Source organism: Halyomorpha halys, unplaced genomic scaffold, assembly GCF_000696795.3.
Source record: "Halyomorpha halys isolate HHAL.00 unplaced genomic scaffold, Hhal_1.1 Scaffold74.1, whole genome shotgun sequence".
Classification (NCBI taxonomy): domain Eukaryota; kingdom Metazoa; phylum Arthropoda; class Insecta; order Hemiptera; family Pentatomidae; genus Halyomorpha; species Halyomorpha halys.
The window spans coordinates 1013806-1031888 of NW_027104736.1; the positions used below are offsets into that span (position 1 = coordinate 1013806).

Here is an 18083-nt window from a genome sequence, read left to right on the forward strand (position 1 = left end):
AATGTAGTTATGAAATACCAGGTATAATTAAGGTGAATTTTGCCCTCTCCTGTAATCTTCAGAAACATTTAGTATATTTTTTCCTTAAACAAAAACTTATAAAATTTATCATTTAGAACTTTTTATTATGTAGAACTTTCACCCAAGTCGATAAATATGCTATAGTTAGAGCATTTAATTTATTTATGATTACGTTAATAACCTTGTAACATGGGTTAGGGTTCAGATGTATTATGTTGGTATTAAGGTTACTGTTATATAAGTCCGGTACTTCTAGCTCTGACTTTCTTATGTTCTCCTTTATCATATCCTTTTTAATTTATATGTTTCCGGAGACTGCTAGCTCTGTAGGTGTTAAAATGTGTTAAAGATTGTTTCATTATACAATATTATTAATTCATTATAGCGTATTATACTTAGTTTTATTAGATTGTTTTAATATTAATAGAGTTTTAGGTTGTCTAATCTTTAATGTTTCATTTTAAATTGAAATGTTATATAAAATGGGTACTTTGGTACTATCCCTTCTACCATATGTTTTGTTGTGGTTTATAACCTACACTATTACTAATACTGCTTTAATCGTATTACAGTAGTGGACATAGGGATACTAAAATACCCAGCGAATCCTTTTTAGTTGAGGTCGCCTTTAATTAAACTATTTTTGCATCAATGCAGATCATTTTATGGTTCTGGGTCTATCAACAGATCATATTATTGTTAGGATTCTACATAAGTACCCATTTTGTATAAAATTTCAATTTAAAATGAAACAATAAAGATTAGATAACCTAAAACTCTTTTAAGATTAAAACAATTTAATAAAACTAAAAAAGATATTTTAGAAACTATAGAAATTCTTACAAATAAACAGTACTTTTTTAAAAAAATCAATTATGATACCTTACCAAGTTGTTGCGCAGTGCTGTAACAGATGATAAATTTTCAAAAATGATCATGACCTGGATAGAAAGATAACAACGGTTTTGTCTTTTGCTAGATAACTAAAAACTGTTGGTAGTGCATGGTATTGTATCAATAGTTTAATTGACTTGTCATATATATGTCTGTTTATAATTACTATCCTACTTTTTTGAAAAAAAAATCTCAAATATGTCATGTAAACCGCTGGTTCATAAAAAGATTCACCTACTATACTGTACAATTGCCCTCTACTTAGGTCTTTCACCAGTGGACTTAAGAATGTTGGTGTATCACATATCAGCAGTTCCTTTTAAACAGGTGTAAATCCAAAATTATGGGATTTTTTGCATGGGTCCTGTATATGATACTGTATATATTTATATTTGTATATATATCCAAATATATGTCTATTTAATGTCTTGTATTGTTTTATTTTTTACAATGGCTGCTTCTAAGAAACCTAATAGATACTGACAATCTAGTTTAGTAAAAAAAAAAGCAACTTTAGCCTATCTTATGGGTACCAAAGTGTGTGTACCTGATAATGAAAGGCACAAGTGAATGAAGGTGTTATGTGACATTTTTGGAAAAATAGAAATTGTTTGGTTTGTAAAACATTTAAATCTTTCCTATGTAGCACTTTGTTTTATTTTTCTAAACCTTAAATAGTAGTAGTTCCCATTGTTAAAAATTGAGTTTTCATTTTGAATTTGGTGTTGCTGTTTAGGTGGAAACAAAGGTAGGGTATCATTGATAATTGTGTCGCATAGACATTGTGAACTGACAAGATCTTTGTCAATACTGAATATTGTTGAGTGTAAACTAAGTTACATGACTATTTCACATTGCCTTACATTAATTAGTTCATATATTGAACTTCAGCAGTTTTGATTGAATTTATTTTAATTAACTAATTTATTTACGTTTTATGTTTTTCAGATGTCAATGGATCAATTGATACTTGTGAATTAAGTGGACGACTGACATGTAGTAACTTTAATGTTGATAATATTTTAGAAAATAGTGCTCATTTGATGGGGTCTGAGGGTAGGGAATATGAAACTTCATTACAGAATATAGGTATACCATTATAATATTATTATTATTGAGTTTTTTTTTTGTTGTAATATTTGTGCTCAGAATCACCTGGATTTTTTGTTAATATTGTCTCTGTAGGAGTATTCCATTATACTTAAACTAATTGTAATAATTCTTTTCCAACTGTTGGTGCAATAAGCATATCAGGATTTCTGTCTAGTTGTTTTACAAAACATTTTATTGTAGGAGATATGTCTCATTTTCAAATTCAGTTCTCCTTTGTTCTTTCTTTCTCTTTCCTCTTACTTAATTTTAAAAATACCTTAAATCCTGATTGTGAAAATAACCCGCCTTTAATATGTATTAGTCATTCAGATTAAGTGATTTTGAATTTATTCTAATCATGTTTATATTTTAAAAAAACCATAATAATGGGAAACTCTTAAAAGCATGTCACCAGTTGAGCCCACTTTTCAAACTTCTTTAAGGCAGATAAAAATGACCTTGGTTTGAGGATTGAGATATTCTTAGGTGTTACCATAACATGTACTCATCTACTTTATTTGCCTTGAAAAGTACTGAAACATTGGCTTGCATTAAGTACTGTTGCACATTTTTTTATTTTAGGTAATATTAATTTGTTATGGTTTTCTTATGTTTGTCATTTTTATGTTTATTGCTTATTTTTATTGACTTAGCATCTATTATTTATTTTAATTTTATTATCTTAGTTTTTGTCTAACTGTTTAGCTAATACAAAAGAAGACTTGGAAAAGCAAAGGCATGTACTGAATGAAAGATTAAATCTTAATGCTGCTGCGGAATTAGGTTTCGACACAAGCTCTCTATATACCATAGATGATTTGAAAGTAGAAATAGTCACAACTAATAATGTACCGGAGAAGGTATGTGTAATGTTCTAGTATGTTTAAGTTTTTTTCTTTCAAAATTTGTATAATGAAAGCTTTTTGATTATTGGAAGTATTATTTTATTGGTGAAAAAACAACTCTTAGTCCACTATGAATTAGTTCTACACAGAATAGTGATTAATGTTCCATAGTCCACATATTTTTAAACAGTGATTAGATTACCATGTGGTGTAACCTAATTGTACTTCTACTAAAGGGTTGGTGTTTCGTGTGTATCAAGTGCCTTCGTGTCAAATGATTGTTGTGGTGTTCTTCGAGAACTTACTAAATGAGAAACTCAATTTTCATCTTTTGTATGAATTTTTTACTTAGTTATTATAACTTATTTCCCTCAATTCTGGTACCGTATAATTTCTCAAGGCCAAATTCACTTTTAAAATGTAAATATTTAATAAAATCTGAAAATATCTTTTTTATCTGGAATTTTTCAGGACTTGAATATTAGGTCTTGAAACACCACTTTTTAGAAGATTACGAATTACTGACTTAAATTTTATGAAATTAGATGAATTAATTCAAAATGTTTACAAAATGTAGAATAAATGTTTAAAGCAATGCTAATTAATACAAATAGCGGTGTAGAGCTTTTATTAATTACCCTTTAATAATTATTATTATTAATTTTTCCCCTATTAGGCCTCCATTTTGGAACAAATCTAAGATATATCGGCCCAGTAGTCTCGGAGAAAATTTGCGATTATAAATTATTCAAATTATATCCTATATATAAAGCACAAAACCTCAAATTTGGAGGGGAATAGGAGTTCTGTTTTTGTTTATTTCAAAGGTTTATGATTGAAAATAATAAACCAAAACTAAACATTTAAAATTTTTTACTTAGGGTTGACTCTTATCTCGCTAAAAACATTTCTTTGATATTTTAGAAAATAAACAGACTATTTAAAGAAAATGAAGAAATAAATATTAAAATGAATGATAATTAGAGCTGATGGGTAGTAGAAAAAAAATGTTTAAAGATAAGATGCTCTAACAGTTGAGGTTTCCTTTTCTAATTACTATTCCCAAAATCTTAAATATCATTGCAGAAGGTCTATTGATTATTGTATTAAGTTATAGTCTTAAGGTATTACAAATCAGAAGCTTGTATTCAAGATTATTGCTTTATATTTTTTTATTCTAAAATATAGCTTTGTTCAATAATCATCATAATATATGTTTTTATTTACATATGTTTAGCCAAATATAGGAGAGGTTGTCGGATTAAGCTGTAGAGAGGTTAATAGAGCTCGTAGAAAAGCAAGGCAGGCTATGTTAAAACAACGGTCGAAGGAAAAAATGGGTTCATATCAGCAAAGTGACGAAGATGAAGAACCAGAAAAAAAGAAGATAAAACTGGAGCCTGCTGCTACTGAAGAAGAAGTTCCTTATGCTGTTCCAGATAACACCAATAATTGGCCTATAGATGCAAGTGTCTAGTTGAATTTATTCTTTATATCATTTAACTTATTGTTTGGAATATTATTTTTCTAAAAGTGTGTCATATACTCTGAAAAAATGGTAGTCAGATGTATGTGATAGAACTTCAATTTTCATATCATGTGATTGTTTTAAAACTGACAAACATGTTATATTGCGTGTAATAAAAATTGAATTTCTTCCATATCCTTACATATTCACTCGATGCCCCCAACTCATTACGATGTTTTTAACGTACTTGACGCATTTAAAAAAATAAACTATTCCAAAATGAAAACAAAGTATAATTTTCATTTTTCAAGTTTATTGATTTAGAGCCAGAAAGTTTCTTCCAACAAGGAATAAAAAAACCTTATTGGGCATTGGGAGAAATCTTTTGAAGTTATTTTGAATAAAAATAATCTTTAAGTTGAATTTTCATTCATTAGCCTCATACCCTAGGTTCTGACATTATGTTTTAACCCAATTAAAATCCATCCCACAAAAATGTTAATAAAAATCATTGGTAAAATTTGATTTTAATTATTTTTGTAGTGATGGTATGAAGTATCTAATAAAAAACAATGGAGGAATAAAGTAACTTTTTTGGAAAACTCATTATGTAACATTTAATTAAATAATTGATCCTGTAACCTTTTAAGTGTATTTACAAAAAGTTTCAAGGCTAAAACTCATCTACCTCAGCTCTTTGTTTATAACTGATGTGACTTCAATTTCCAATTCAAAACTAGACTAGCAGTTGTTCCTATTGGTTTACATCGTACAGTTCTCATATTTTTAAAAAGTACAGTTGAATCTAATTTATATATAGTTTTTTAATCTGAACTATTGTTTCACCAAGTTGCCCATTTTGTACAGCTAATAAATTAAAAAATGTAGAGGTAAACTTATTTAAATCTGTGTCATTGGACATCTGATATGAAAAAAAAGGTTTTTCAATTACAAATCTAACACAACATTAGAAATGTAGGGAAAAAAAAAAATTTAACTTGGAAAATTAAGAAAAATTCATAAAAAGAGTTTGTAATGTCTTTTTTTTTTTAATGATTGTTCATCTGTACATATGTTGCTCTGCAAAGATATACTTATGTCCAAATTATAACAGTTAACACGATATATCTCTGGTCATCCAGAATAATTGTTAGTATATCAGTAAATATATGTATAATAGGTTAAATCAGCACTTTTAAAACAACTTAGGTTTTCCAGCTCTCTCAAATCTCCCTACTGCATTGAGAGCATTGTTTATTTATTATTTCATGACGAGCTTTGAATTTGTCCAAATAACGCTTTGCATTTGGTTTAGCCTAATGTATGGACTATGTAACTCCTCTTAGCCATGTAAGCGACTTCTAATAAGTATGTTAGCCATTATTACTTACACAAGTTTTAGTAATTAGCTGAACTTAACTTTGAAAGAAAAAATTTGTTGTCATTTTAATCAATTGTTTCAGTTATTATTAAGCACAAGACACATTAAAATTCATTACTACACATGATGTAAGTTCGTAATTATAAAGACAAGCGATAACCAAATAAAAATGTTAAAACTAAAACTTGTACAACACTGGAGGGTGGGCAGATGTAGGTTCTTAGAATCAGTAATGATTCGTTACATGCTTATATTGTTCCACAAAATAGCTTCTAAAAAATCACTTTTAACTCATTACATTTGCTCTAACCATGTGCCATTCAGAGGGATTATGTTTTCCTTTTCCCCTACTATATATTTAAATGAAATTTAGTTTAAACACAAAGGACTAAATGTTCGCATATCAGAATGGAAGTTTCATAGAGTGTAAAGTAAATGGCAAGACACTAGAGAAAATACTACTATCTGCTGTATGGGAGATGTCTGTTTGCTAGAAGTGTTCATTAACCCCTTAACTTATCTGCTCGTGTTAATTCAAGCGCACTAAACAGGCCAAACTGTGCACACTTGAGATAATTCAAGCGGCATTGTATTTTATGCTGCTATAATTTTTCACAATATATGTATATATTTAGCCTATCTTTACATAAGGAGCTAGGTATTATAACTGATAATCCAAAGTCCAAAATAAAAATTTTATTTTATGCCAAGACTGCTCCAAATTATGTTTTTACAAAAAAAAGAAAAAAAAAAGAAAAGAAAATTGATTCTTAAAAAGAAACTGTGCGTTAAGGGATTAAAGAAAGTTTGTTTGATCTGATTTAAAGGCATAAAATATTTTGGTGATTAAAACCTAAGCATTTAGGAAAGTTGCACTGTATTTATTCCTTTTCCACATTTAGAAAATTATTTATAACTCAGAATTATGCCATTGTTTTTGAAAGCCTACAGTCCAGGTTTCCAAGCTGTAGATTGAACAAGGGACCATTGTGTTTCATTTTCCTCAGTCTGGAATCATATTTTTTATTTTACTACAAATACCATACATCCCAAGTGTAGGAGGTATGACTACAATTCATCATCAACATCAGAGTTATTAGTTGAACTTGTGATATTCTAATGAGCAACACTGTGATATAAGGCAAATATGAGACATACACAATAATATGTGCAATATTAACAATACAAACTGGGTTGTGTTTCTTATCACAAAATAAAAAAAAAATTAATAATGCCAAAATTACCATGTACCAAGAGATGTTCAAAAGGCAGTTTTCTTTGGCATTGCTCAAATGGTTAGAAAATATTTATTATGTGAAAGACTAAATCTGTAGCTGGTTATAGTTGACCTCTTCCTCAGTTTTTAACCAAAAAATGTGGAAAAAATCAACTATTTTACTCACAATAGTGTCATAATAAACACTGTACTAAATATTAAATACTATCATAGGCAACAATAATGCATATACAAACATTAGATGACATTGTGACAATCTCTTATGAAACGGGACAAACCCTATATGCCTTCATGATGATATTTTGTATATATATTATTTTTTTTCTTCAAATCTTCACTTGAATTAATTGTTAATACTATTTATCTATAATTTATGAACACAATTATATCTTCACTTTTATATGTACCATGAATATTTGTTTTTGATTTCTTAGTTTTTTATTTTCCAGACAGTAGAATGGCCTTTAGATTGGTTTTGCCAGCAGCTGACAGAGAACTTATTTTCTCCTACTTGGGAAATCAGGCATGGAGCAGGTACTGCTCTCAAACATCTCATTAAAAATCATGGATGTTCTGGTGGAAAATCTACAAAAGTTTATCAATCCCAGGTATTGTTTAAACATCTTTAATGTATTTTTACAGTACTTTTATGTATTTATTAATAAAATTATATATTATTTATATTTCAATATTGATATAAACAACCATTGTTTATCATAAAAGTTTCAGTTGAGGTTTTCTGCTAGTCTATTCTGGAAATTTTAATATTATCATAACATAATTTTAATTTAAACAATAAATAATGCTGTGAACTTCTCTAAGTAACCGTTTCTAAATTTTTATAATAATGGTTAAATTTAGGTGGATAAATTCTTCTTCTTAAATCCTCTCACTTTAATGGGCGAGTTTGGGAATGGTTAAATAAAGTCACTGGTAATCTTGCGATCCTACACGTCACCATCACTAAGTAGGTTCAGATCATCTTCCTGCACTGCCAGGAAAGGAGCCCCTGTGCTTCCTACCTCGAGTTAACACGAATCATCTTCAGCTGAGAAAAATGTATGCTAAAATTGAGCAGGGTGTCTATTAGTACCCAATAGGCAAAGTAACCATTGCAATTATTACGATAGTCAAATTACCATAACGACTATTGAAGTTGCTATGTACAGACACTCCTTGGTACACTATTGTCTATTGACTGACATCCCACCCAATTTTAGCTTACATCTTCCTCAGAAAAAGTTGTTTCATATTAACCCAAAGTGCTGAGGTTCCTTTCAATAAATTTTACTCGTTTTAACAATAATGAATATTTCACTCATATTAAAAATATGGTGGAATAAACTTGCCTCAATGAGTATGGAGTTGTCATGACTACTGACTCTTAACATGTTTTCTATTTTTTTTTTTTAATCCAGTTTCATCTTAACCTTTCTCAGAAAGTCCAATCACCTCAAAATAGGTGAAATATAAAACATAATGAAACAAATTCACAAAATTCATGGAAAAGACAAAACAACTTGATGAAAAATTTTATCACAATTGATTCATAAATAAAATTTTCATAAAGCAAATGTGTAATTAAAACTGGTTTTTTATTTCTAAAATTTTTTCAAGACACTAAATAGGTACAAATGTTATAAAAGGCACTAAAGGAGTGAAAGATGTATATGTTTGAAAATTTTCAAATCATAAGGTTTAGCCATTGATGCCATAGAACTTTCAATTCATGACAATAACAACTAGAACAATAGCAAGAAAATGTAATTTTTGAAGTGTTGTACCTCGGCTCACAGTCCGATTATGATGATTTAGAAATTTTCTCAAATCCCATAAGGGTTTTTTTGTGTAAAATCTGTGAGGTGTTCCAATCCTTGTGGCCTCCATGTGTGAGTTGCTCAGCTCTGAAGTTTTTAGAGCTTAACTTTTTAATAATTGATTTTTCAAGAACATGACCATTTACTAAATATTTCATCTGTGAATAAATTATAGCAAGGAATCTAAAATCGAATTTACATTAAAACTTAGACTAACCGTAACCCCCCAGTACCAAGGACCTGACAATTAAGCAAACAGACTGATGACAGAAATACCATTAGAAATATACCTCAACCCATGACTAGCGATCAATTGACTCTCAATTGTGTTATGAACCTAAATTAAAGAAGTTTGCATTGTAAAAACAATTTTTATTAAATAGTTACAACATATTTACCACAGAATACTGACATTGGTTAGATTTCGTTAAGATCTCATTTTATTTTATCTCTTTCACTGTCGTTCTTCCAACACTCTAAAGTTGAATTATACTCAGTTTTCCCCTTTTTTTTTAAGCCCTTAATAATATTCGATTTCTGATATCTCACAAAACAACTCTTTTACTCTCTGACATTTTACGTTGAAATGAAACTTATAGAAATGCTCTTAACAAGATGCAATTCAGAATCACACAACATCGATTAAAGTGTTGAATACAAATCCAACTACTAGTACTTTTGTTTCATTATTACCAGATGTGCCTAACATTGTTATTATAAACAGTTTGATCTACTTTTAACAGATTGGCCCCTAATTGACAATGGGGCCTCTTAGTCCTGTATATTTTTTAAAAATATCCAAACTTTTAAATAAAATATGATATTTACAATATGTAGTTGTCTTTTAAAAATTAATTAAGATCTCGGGGCCATCTTCTTTTCAGACGCCTAGGAGGATTATTAGGTAGTGAAGGAGAAGCCAGGTTAGAAACGAGTTGGTTTGGGTGGTTGGGAAGTTTATTATGGAAGGATTGGTATCTGGTTCTGGCCAATTCGGCAACATAGGGGACATTAAGGTCCTGATGGATGATATGATTTGTGACAAAGTAAGGAGCATTAAGGGTTTTACAAAGGATTTTGGACTGTAAGGATTGGATTCGAGAGGAATTAGATGGTTTAGTGGAGCCCCATAGCTCAACTCTGTATGTCCAGATAGTACTTTTTTTAAATATTTGTTTTGAAATATTCTCAACATGAATAAAAAAAACAAAAAAAAAGAAACCCTTTTTTGGGGGGAGGAGGGATTTCCTGTAGTAACAGTTGAAAAAAGCTTTACTGTCCTACAGAGATAACAGATAATAGTGATATTTTGAATTTATTTACTAATGTGACTTAGAAATATTTGGTGCTTTTCTTATTGGAAAGTTCTTGTCTTGGCCTGCATTTAAAATGTTATAAAGTGTTAATATAAACACAGTTATTTTTATTATATTAACTGTTTTAATTATCGCAATGGTTTTCCTTATGTTTGTTAATTAATTTGAAATGACAAATTCTTGAGACCATTATTAAGTAATAATTTTAACTGCTTTATATTTATACGATAATATCAACATTGCAATAGATTCTTGACTAAATAATCAATTCAATTACTAAATTAATAAGTTCAATATTATTATTGATTTTCAGATGAAAGCTATTCATGAAAGTTGGCTTATCGACATTGCTCTCCGCCTTGTATGTGTCCTTACACTAGATAGATTTGGTGATTTTGTTTTTGACCAAGTTGTAGCTCCAGTTCGTGAAACCTGTGCTCAAGTCCTAGGTAAGGCTTAAACACTGTTAATCTGTAACAGATTAATAATATTTTAATACACAATCAATTTTAATAACATTTAATACCACAATCATAAACCCATCCTTTTTGTTCTAGGATCTGTTGCTAATTTAATGAGCAATCAAAGTGTTCATGATATTTTAAATGTTTTGTTGAAATTATTAGAACAAAAAGACTGGGAAACGAGGCATGGAGGCTTACTAGGAATTAAATATATCTTTGCAGTGAGGCAGGTAATGTTATTGTATCTTCTATATTACTTCCGTTTAATCCATATAATTTATTTGAAACATGGTTGTAGTTTACACTTAATTTTGTATTGGAGATGGAAAGAAGCTGCCATATTTATTTATTTAAATATAATGTTTCTCTATTGTTTTGTTGTAATACATTGATGATTTATTTGAGATAAGAAATATTGCAATTACTATTAAATTTTCTTTTAGGACTTATTGGTCGAGCTGTTTCCTTTGTGCTTTCCTAAACTGCATACATCACTGAAAGATGCTATGGATGATGTTGGTGCAGTTGCTGCTGGAGCCTTAGCTACATCTGTTGATCTTATGGCTTCCAAGTTTCCAGAACAAGCAGTTGATGTTCTCAATACTTTATGTTTGTTAGTACCGGACTTGGATGATCTCACTCCAGCATCAAACACTTTTGTACCTCTTTTAGCTCAACTTCTTCTTAAACCTAATGTCAGTTCTCGAATAAGGTAAATTTAGATTTGAAGTTTGTATTTTAGTTTTTAAATTCATAATTTCTGGATATTTTATACCTCTGCAGAGCTTGAGCGCTGTCTTGTACACTTGTTTGCACTGGCATTGCAATCACCGTGTTAGTGTAACTTGTGAGAGCAACCCTAATTATTTGAAAAGTCATTAATAATTTTATTAATTGTACACTTTATATTTAGTTGAAAATTGTACTATAAAACATCCCTCTAGCACAATTCTTGTAATTCTATGAGCATTTTTGTGATCTAAAATATGGTGAAATTCAGCTATTTCCACTATTTTGAAAAATAAATATCAAAGAAATTACTCGTGTAAAAACTATTTAAAAAGTATAAATGTTATGTATTTAGTTAGTATTACCAATACTCAAAAAATCATGAGTTTACAGTAATGTAATTCTAGAAGAACATAAAAAAAAAAAAATTAAGTAAATTGATATTCTAGCATAAGTAAATTGATATGATAGCATTAATAAATGCTGTCATCTTCTTTGTTGTAAATATCCTCACAAATTTTAGACAAGCGGTTTGGTCCCAAAATTTTGACCAGCAGTGTATATTTCATTTGGATATATATAGATTCTTTAGCTATTAGGTGTTTTAAATGCACATTATATTTTTTTTTTGTTACCTACAATTCTGATTTCAGTGCTGATACCGCTGTAAGTGAATTAGTGATGAGAGTTTGGTCTTTACTGGAACATAATAACACTAGTGTTCGCTCTGCTGCTTTGAACACTTTATCATCTCTTACAGGACATGCTAGTTTTGCTGCTTTACTTCAGCCGACTCTTAGATATCTTTATCAGCGTGCTCTTCTGGAGCATCATCAGGCAACCCATGACAATGTCCATGTGGTAAGTGTGTTCCAAATAGTATCTATTAGTTATATTAAAACAAGTTATTTGTTTTGATAGATGGATGATTTAAAGAATATTAAAAAAAACTATGATCAAGTTTATTTATATCTTATGTCATTAACAGTTATAAGTATAAGTAATTATGTTTGGATAGATTATTACTTTAAGTAAGGAGGATATAAATACGTTAATGAATGATATCATTAATTAATATTTTCCAATTTGAATAGGAAACGCTGTGACTGTATCATTCTTTGATTTTTCCACCTTTTAGGGTGTTCATGCTTGGTTTTTTAAAATATTTTGTGAACACATTAATTAATGTTTATTATTAGTAATTAATATTATTGAATATATTGAAAATGTTTAAGTATTATATTTCTGATAAATGAGGTGTTAATAGTTTATTTGTGCCAATGCTTCGACCTCACTCAATCAATCACTGATCCAGTGATCAACTAGCCGCAGCCTGGGCAATTTGTTATGTTGAAGTGTGTCTGTTGTCTGTCTTCCTATCACTGGAATTTTTGGAATTAAATCGCTTCCTACCACTGGTAAAGTGGAGCTGCACAAGAACAAATTAGACTCTTGTCTAAGGATGGCGCTTGCCAGCCCTGATTAAGACCTGAAATTCAGGTTGAAAGGTAGGCCCAAATAAATAGTTCCTTTTTTGTTTACTTGCTGACCTCACCCCCTGATCATCTTCTCCACATTTCTGATAAATCTTGTCAAGAAATTTAGATCCCAAGTTATTAAGGTTAAATTTACAACTTCTATGTTAGAATTAAAAATATTTAAAAGAAATATCATGATTTAAAAAAAAAAAAAAAAAAAGATAACTTTATGTATTGAAAACTTGAATGGCGAAAAAGCCATAAAGAAGTAGCAAAATCATGTAATTTTCTCTTCAAACATGTGCTAACATAGAATGACTATAATTATTGTAGCATTAGAACCTTCTTGCACTAATACATTACAATGCCAGATTTTGTTCTGATTCATTAAGCAATCTGGTATTACAAGGCAAATACACACATATGAACCTATCTGACCCCTACCTAGGTTGTCATAGAGGAAGTGGTTTTTATAATTGGTGGATATAAAAGTAATATACTTGGTATTCATTTAAACATATTCGATTTTACTGTGACTGTTCTAAATATGATTAATACTTGGTATTTCTTTAATTCTCATTTTAAAACTATTGTTTGATACAAATATGACCAATAGGTTAAATAATCCATATTATTGTTTATTTTTTATTAATTTGTCGGCTACTTGGTGGGGAAAAAAATATATTATTATTATCTTTTCACAGTTTAGGGTTCCATATTAAAAAAAAAATTAATATAACCCTTTAATTTATTACAGGTTTGGAAGGAAGTTCTCGACAAAAGTAAGCTAAATGATATTCTAGTTGCTGCGTGTCCTTATATAACAGGATGGCTATGTTTGGCTATGCAACCTCCCCGCTTACCATTTGATCCTAGTCTTTTTATTCAAGCGAAACATACATCTAAGGTATACTGTTATACTATAATTTATGTTGACACACTAAAAAACTTCAATTACTTAGTTTGATAATTTAAATTTTTTTTAGGAAGGAACATGTCCTTTGAAAAGCGGCCGTTGTGTACAAGGACAAGATCAAGCACGTTGTGATATGAAACAGTATATTGGTGGAAATGAGACAGTACCTGTTAATGTTAGAGAAAAGAATAGTTCTCATGCTAGATTTACTGTTACAAAAATGCTTGGTAATTTTTTTTTTTTTAATATTTATTTCTTTAGAATTTTTCAATTTTATTTTAATGTTATTACCTACTGCCCTTAAATTGCAGGATACTTATCTAAGTTCATTGTGAAACCGGCTCCTGGGATTGTTTATACAGAGGAAATGGAGTCTCCTATAGATTGTTATGTGAAAGTGATATTAGTTTACTTGAACAGTAAGTCTGCACTTCAAAGGTTTGTTGTCGGTCTAGTTATATCAGAATGGGCTTTGCATGAACTTCCATCACCTTCTCCAAAACCGCTTGTTGTCAAGTAAGCTATTTTGATTTTTATATATATTAATTGTAAATGAATTAATTAGATTAAGTTGTAAAACCCATCAGCTTGAGCATTTCTACTTAATGTTCTCTTAATTTATTCTGCTAAAGTGATTGCCAAATCCCTTCTTCTCTTGTTCTTTTTTTTTTTTTGTATTTCAAGACCTAATTCTCACCAACTTTCAAGAAGGTTTTATTTATTTTAATAGTTTCTATGTGGCATATCCATTACAAAAATAAATTGAATTACTTAATAATAAACTTGTGGGTGGAAGTTATGCTTTAGCAGAGAAAAACTTTTCCCTCTACATGACATCAAAAAGCTACCCTGTCAATTAGGCACTATTTTGAATTTTTTATTTAACATTTTGAATTGTTTTATATTCTTTCATTCATGTGCACTAATTTGTATGTTGATTATTATTTTAATGAATTAAAACTAGTTTAACTATGATGTATTTTAAAAATAATAATCTATGAATAGCTGTACAAACACAAAATAACAAAAGCGTTATTAGAAATTTATTTTTGAAAAAAAAAAACAGATTAGACTTGAAAAATATCTGTCTAAATTGTTAGAAAAACAATGAATATCAAAATTGTTTTTAGTCTTGAGATGGGAGTTTATTTTTATTTGTCAATAACACAAAAGTACTAAAATACTAGAAATTTATTATTACTATCGAGTTCAAAATTTTCTTCCTCAAGAGGGTTGGCATGTTACCCTTCAGATGTAAGTTGTAGGCTACTTAGAGGAGGCTTTATCCCCCCCCCTCCCCTCAAACTCAAACTTGCACATATACATTAAAGGTTTTGAAGTTGCTTACTTATACATACAGAAGTTGGTGTGAATGTAACCCTTTCAAATATAAAGCACATTTCTTCAATTTTTTGTATCAATGCTTGATTGTTATGACGTACACTCTTGAAATAATTTTTGTCTGGGCAATGAAACAGTACCATTTACTTTTTGTAAAGTTATTTCATTTCTAGTTAATATCATAATTTCAGATTAATGGAATGCTTGACTGAAACTGTTTATTATGATGAGATTGGACTCTCTTACTCAAAATTACTGCAAGATGTCAAAGATTTTTTTGCTTTGTTGAAACATTACAAAGTTGTTGCTGATGAGATTACCAGTGCAAATGTGAGTATTTATTTTGTTGATTTATTTTCAATTCATTGTAAAGCCATGAGAATAATATCGTTAATCAGCAGTTGATTCAAATTGGATCACTTAGTCATAAAATTCTGTTTTGTTTTTTTAAATTTATTTATTGGTGTTATTAATTTATGTCTTATTATAGGTTTTAACTTTAGATCAAATGGAACATCTTTGTGGGACCTATACGGCTGACTTGCTTGAAAAAAGTAGACTAAAACCAAAGTTATTAGAAACATTACAGGAAAGGAGGAAATGTATTCGTAGTGCTGTTTCAACAACCCTCAATGAACAGAATACATATCATATAATGTAATTATATTTTTCATGTAATGATTGAGTCCTGATTTTGGTTATGACTTATTGTTTTCATTTGGTGATGAGGTATAATGAGTGATGTTTATTGTTCACATTGACCAGTCAAATTTTTTAAATATTTATTTATTGCTATTTACAACTGTATATTATAATACATTTAGTAAATCTGATCTAAATTAAATTGGAGTGTTACAGGCGTGTAGAGAAACTACACATGGTAGCACTCTAAAAATATAACTTTGACTTTAGGTCTAAAAATTTCCTTATAACTTTGATTTTGGTTCTCTATTGGGTTATTAATTATTTTATGTAAGTAGTAACTCCTATATCTTTATGAGGAAAAGTCAATTCCATTTAACGGCTAATTCCTTCAGAAAAAAATCTCAAACCCACTGAAGTCTAGTACATTACGAATTGAGATCATGTGCCATCTATGCTAACAATATTAAACTTTCTGTCAAAATGTGTCTTTAATATTGGTTCTATATCAATATGTTTTCTCCTTCACATGAATTAATTATTGACTATGTTTGTTTACAAACATAAAATCCTACCATATGCGGATGACATTGTGGTTCTAGGAAGTTACCAAGATAACATGGAAAGACTCTGATAAGAGAAGCAGAGGAAATTGGCTTGCAATAAGTGAAGATAAAACAAAGTATATGATTGTAAGCTCAAAAATCCACTGTAACGACATGGTCTGTGTAGACGCCATATCGTTTCGAAAAGTAGTCAGTTCCAAGTACCTTGACACCATAATAACCTTATTAAATGATCAACTGACTGAGATATACCAGCATATAACAAACACAAACAGAACCTTCTTTTAAGAATACTGAAATCCCAAAAAATCTCTAAAAACACGAAGCTAAGTGTTGTGATAAAACCAGCTCTGTTAACGGTTGCAAGATCTGGGATCTAACAGGTTACCTAGAAAGAAGAATCAAGAGATTTGTTAGGAAAGTTCTCCGTACAATTACAGGAGTGATTTGGGATCAGGACCTTAAAATGTAGAGAAGAAGCACTAACAGTGAATTGCTTGTAGGGACTGGTCAGTTGATATCTTATAATCTGAAGGCAAGGAGATTAAGATGTGGCATGTCTCTCGAAGCAACAGCAATCAAAAAGCGAACAACAATAAATGTCATAGTTGGCAAGAGACCACGTGTAAGGCCAAAAACCAGATGGATAGATAAAATCAACAAAGATAAAATCAACCAAAAGAGTTGCATGCATTAAACTGGAAGGCAGTAGCCCAAGACAGGTTGGCATGGAGGTGGCTGGTCCTGGCGGCCAAAGATCTACAAGATCCATAGAGCTAACAAAAAAAAAAATTGTTTATAAAGTAAGAAATAATTTAAATTGTATACACTCGGATAGTTGATTGAAAGGTACTAATAAATTTTTATAAAATTATTTTACTGTGAATTTTATTTTTATTAATCTAATTAAAATGAATTTATTTTATGATTCATTCAAACTAATTTTGTTAATAGGACTCAGGCAGCACTGGCAGGAGCCATTGTTATGCTGAAAGAACTACCTGAGAAGCTAAGTCCAATAGTAAAGCCACTTATGGACAGTATCAAACGTGAAGAAAATGAAGAATTGCAGGTTGGTTTGCGTATATTGGAATTTTATTTATTAAGTTTAAATATTTTGCCAATTTTACAATTTGTTATATATTTTTGTCTACAGGAACTCTCTGCAAAACATTTAGCTTTGTTGGTTCAAAGTTGTGTGGAGCGAGAACCCTGCCCTAATGCAAAGATCATTACTAATCTAATCACATTTCTTAGATCTGACACTGAATTTACTCCCAGGATCTTTCCATCTAAGGTAATTCAGTAACTTATGATGATAAACAGGTCGTCTATTTTTAAATAACTACCTTTAAAAAAAATATTTTACAGAAAATTATATCATTCTCATTTTATGAGTTAAATCAATGTTTCCTTATTTAATTTTTTTTTATTATTTTAATTTATTGGTCTGTAAAATTTTATGATTTTCCAATAACATATTTGTATTTTGTTTTTGTATATTGTTACTCTGGCATTCATGTTTATATATTAAAGAAACTTCAAATTATTAAACTCCTGTTAAAAAGAGTTGATAAATCATTTAAATTTTATTTTATCAATTTTTTGGCTTTGTTATAATAATTTCAATATTACATTTATTGGTTCTTCATAAATGACTTATATGGGTATAAGTATGCTCTTAATAAAGGGCCTATTTAAATCAAAATGGTGGATCCCATTATGAGGATCATCCTGAAGTAACATATGACCTTAGTGGCAACCTTATAAAAAATTCACTGCAATATTCTCTGAGAAAAATTTTTATTTTTGTCTTGACTAATTATAAAGGCTTCACAATTGAAATTAATAAACTAAAGGGAAATTAAGATGTTTC

At 29.5% G+C, this 18083-nt stretch overlaps 1 protein-coding gene across 3 annotated transcripts in view; it reads left to right on the top strand.

Moving 5' to 3' along the window:
* Hel89B (histone acetyltransferase 1) overlaps nucleotides 1–18083 on the top strand; it is a 41419-nt gene that overhangs the window by 1582 nt on the left and 21754 nt on the right. For all 3 annotated transcript variants that reach the window (XM_067044850.1, XM_067044848.1, XM_067044849.1), the window contains exons 4-18: nucleotides 1864–2004; nucleotides 2713–2867; nucleotides 4090–4321; nucleotides 7392–7546; nucleotides 10385–10520; nucleotides 10629–10765; nucleotides 10979–11247; nucleotides 11918–12125; nucleotides 13500–13649; nucleotides 13729–13885; nucleotides 13970–14174; nucleotides 15191–15329; nucleotides 15490–15656; nucleotides 17162–17279; nucleotides 17364–17504. In XM_067044850.1, coding sequence (XP_066900951.1) covers nucleotides 1864–2004; nucleotides 2713–2867; nucleotides 4090–4321; nucleotides 7392–7546; nucleotides 10385–10520; nucleotides 10629–10765; nucleotides 10979–11247; nucleotides 11918–12125; nucleotides 13500–13649; nucleotides 13729–13885; nucleotides 13970–14174; nucleotides 15191–15329; nucleotides 15490–15656; nucleotides 17162–17279; nucleotides 17364–17504 — 2510 coding nt within the window. The remainder of the gene's footprint in view (nucleotides 1–1863; nucleotides 2005–2712; nucleotides 2868–4089; nucleotides 4322–7391; nucleotides 7547–10384; nucleotides 10521–10628; nucleotides 10766–10978; nucleotides 11248–11917; nucleotides 12126–13499; nucleotides 13650–13728; nucleotides 13886–13969; nucleotides 14175–15190; nucleotides 15330–15489; nucleotides 15657–17161; nucleotides 17280–17363; nucleotides 17505–18083) is intronic.